The sequence below is a fragment of the Apium graveolens genome, chromosome 10, assembly GCF_009905375.1.
Source record: "Apium graveolens cultivar Ventura chromosome 10, ASM990537v1, whole genome shotgun sequence".
Lineage (NCBI taxonomy): Eukaryota > Viridiplantae > Streptophyta > Magnoliopsida > Apiales > Apiaceae > Apium > Apium graveolens.
This window is the reverse complement of record NC_133656.1, coordinates 216,966,808-216,970,443: the sequence shown is the minus strand read 5'-3', so window position 1 is coordinate 216,970,443 and position 3,636 is coordinate 216,966,808. Positions and strand designations below refer to the sequence as shown.

The following is a 3,636-nucleotide window of genomic DNA, read 5'->3' as shown; positions in this document are numbered from 1 at the left end:
ATCACCAATCCCTTTTGTTGTCTAGTGTATAGACATTATGGGACCCTTCCCCCGGGCCAAAGGAGATCTCAGGTACTTGTTAGTCTCAATTGATTACATGACCAAATGGGTTGAAGCGAAAGCAATGAGAACCATAAACCAGCAGGACTGTATAAAGTTCATGGACAATATTCTGATGAGGTTCGGGATTCCAAGAGTCCTAGTATCAGATAACGGACCACAATTCATTGGATCAGAATTCGAGTCCTACCTCCAGGAGTGCGGGATCAAGCACAAAAAGTCATCAGTAGCATATCCCCAAGGAAATGGGAAAATAAAAGTCACCAACAGAATCCTACTCCGGGGTATTGAGAAGAGACTCAAAGAAAGCAAGAGCAAATGGCCAGAAGAGCTGCCAAGCGTACTATGATCCTACAGGACAAGTCCCAGGAGAAGCACCGGAGAGACTCCATTCAAACTAGCTTATGGTACAGAAGCGATGCTTCCTATTGAGGTTGGGGTCTCATTCTCACAGAGCGATAAACTTTGATGAAGAAGCCAACGAAGAAGGGCTCAGAACAAATATGGAGTTAATCGATGAGGTCCGGGACCAAGCTGTACAAAAAATGGAAAGATACAAGGAGAAGACCATGGAGCATTTCAGTAAGAAGTCCAGAGTCAAAAACTTCCAAGTTGAAGACCTGGTTCTTCGAGACACGGAAGCATTAGATCCTACAAATATTGGAAAGCTAATGCCCAAATGGGAAGGACCATACAAGGTCAAAGAAGTCCTGAGATCAGGAATCTACAAACTCCTGAACATGGATGGCTCAGAAGTCCCCAATACATGGCATGGACTCAGACTAAGGAAGTTCTACCAATAGAAAAAAGCAAACAAAGTAACCAAAATATTGTAGCCAATATGGCAAACAACCAGTTTGCTTTTCCTTATATTTTGTATGAATGAAACTACGGATTAATGAAAAACATTTCTCTACATTACATTTATTAAATCTATCCAAAACAAGCAACCACTAGTCCGGACCAAAGATTAGTCTAGACTAGAGCAACCATATTCACTTAAAATTAATTTTCCAAGTAAAAAAAAGCAAAAATTAGTCCGGACCAAATATTAGTCTGGACTAAGAGCAACCACATTTACTTAGAATTAATTTTCTAAGCAAAAAGCAACCACTAGTCCAAACCAAATATTAGTCTGGACTAGAGCAAACATATACACTTGAAATTAATTTTCTAAGCAAAAAAGTAAATGCTAGTCCGGACCAAATATTAGTCTGGACTAAGAGCAACCACATTTACTTAGAATTAATTTTCTATGTAAAGAGGCCACCACTAGTCCGGACCAAATAGTAGTCTGGACTAGAGCAAATATATGTACTTAGAATTAATTTTCTAAGCAAAAAAAAAGAAAAAAAAGCAACCACTAGTCCGAACTAGTTATTAGTATGGACTACAGTAAACATATCTACTTAGAATTAATTTACTAAGTAAAGAACAACCACTAGTCCGGGCCAATTACTAGTCTGGACTAGAACAAACATATATACTTAGAATTAATTTACTAAGTAAAAAAGCAACAACTAGTCCGAACCAAAGATTAGTCTGGACTAGAGCACTCATATTCACTTAGAATTAATTTTTTAAGTAAAAAAGCAGCCACTAGTCCAGACCAAATATTAGTCTGGACTAAGAGCAACCACATTTACTTAGAATTAATTTTCTAAGTAAAGAGGCCACCACCAGTACGGACCAAATAGTAGTCTGGACTAGAGCAAACATATATACTTAGAATTAATTTTCTAAGCAAAACTGGGCCAGGACTGAAGCAAACATATAAAATTAGAAAAAAATATTCTAAAGCAAACACAGCAGCAAAGCAAAAATAAAATCAAACAGCAATCACATCAAAAGTTAACCGGGCCAATAAAACCCGGAGTTAAGTACGATATTACAATTACAAATCAATTAGAAGTCTTAAAACCACAACAAGTTCATAATGCACACAAAAAACTAAGAATCCGGAGCATTTGGAGGAAGGAAACTAGGGCATGGACCGTCGAAAGGCTCCGGATCCCCGAGCCCAGCCTCGATATTCTGCTTGGCTTTAATGAATTCTTCAACAAAGCTATCCCAGTTCGCCTCCAGATTAGTCTTGATATGCTTCTCGGCAATTACCCAACAACGACCAATCTCCAGAGCATCGATGTTAGCGATAGCCCTGTCATATTCCTCAGAATTCTTGTAAGCTACAATAACTTCAGCCTCTGGCCTCACAACAGATATCTGCTTCCGGAGCTTAGCTAGTTCGGACTTCAGATCCACAGCCTCCTTCTCAACATTCTCAGCGCGGGTTGTAACCTCGCTGAGATGTTTGTTCAGCCCCAACAAAGAAGTATCCTTCACGATAATCTGATCCCTCAATTCCCCAATCTTTGTATCCTTGTCAGTAATTGTGGTCCGGGAATTCTTCAATTTATTGTATGCAAGAGAAGCAGCTCAGGCCATGTACCCACCAAGCTACAAAGAAAAAGTTACAAATCTAAGAAAAATTCACAAAGCAAAAATAGAAGAAACGGAGCAAGAAAAGAAAAAATTGCATAGCTGGCCCCAGAGACGAGTACATTCCTTCATCGTGGAATCGAATACGGAGGCATTCATCTCCTTCCAGTCGGCGGCCGAGGGAATCTCAACCATAAAATGGGCAACTTTAATATCCAACCCCAGACTGCTCCTCTCCGGACGCTCGCCTGCCAAGCCCTTACCCTTGTCCGCTCCGGACTCAGCACCAAGATCAACCTTCCCACCCCGGGGAGGCTTCGAACCAATATTCTGAAGCCTCTTCCTCCTCCGAGTGACATCCACCTCAGGAACCTTCCCCAAAGGCTCTATCTCCTCCAGATTCTCAAACTCGTCACCGAGCTCAACATCATCTTCCTTATGCGGAGCCCTCTCCTGTTCCCCAGATTCTGGTCTGGAAAAAACATTACTTTGAGACCCTTCCTCCGGAGCAGGATTGGATCCGGAGCCTGTAACATAAGTCTTCCTTTTCAACTTAAAGGCAATTCCCAGCCCTTTCAAAGCATCACTGTAAGAAGAAAATGACATGTCCGGATTGAAGTGAGGTAAACCTGCCAAAGAATCAACAAGAAAAATTATAAGCACAAATACATGACCACAAAACATCACAAGCAAGAAAAAAGACCTAGTCCGGATAAAAACAAAAAACTTACATCCTAACCGATGCATAGTCTTATGAACCATGAAGGTGTCTCGGGTCAGCTGAATACCCAAACATTCACAGAAAGTGAAAGCCATCCAGATTGCATCCCCCCGGAGAGTGGCTCGAGGGAACCTAGTACGGACTCTCTCATGAACAATATGAGGGAGATAGCGCAAATCTAGACCCCTCAGCATAATCAACTCCCCATTCCAGTGCTTCAGGGAGGACTGTTGGATAACCGGCCTATAAGAAGAAGCATAGCCACACTCCGAAGCCCGGAATCGAAGCTCATACAGTGGCATCTGGCTAGACCTAAGCAAACTAAATATATGGTGCCACAACCTGAATGTAGGCTGCACCATGAACTGATTGCAGCAAACAATGAACCAAGTCATCCACTTTATCCCATTGGGGGT

The 3,636-nt window shown here is 41.6% G+C and overlaps 1 protein-coding gene across 1 annotated transcript; it reads left to right on the top strand.

Moving 5' to 3' along the window:
* Positions 1 to 464: 464 nt before the first annotated feature.
* Positions 465 to 863, top strand: LOC141691798 (uncharacterized). Its single transcript, XM_074496553.1, has one exon. It carries the CDS (start codon positions 465 to 467, stop codon positions 861 to 863), a length of 399 nt encoding a protein of 132 aa, XP_074352654.1.
* Positions 864 to 3,636: the final 2,773 nt, after the last annotated feature.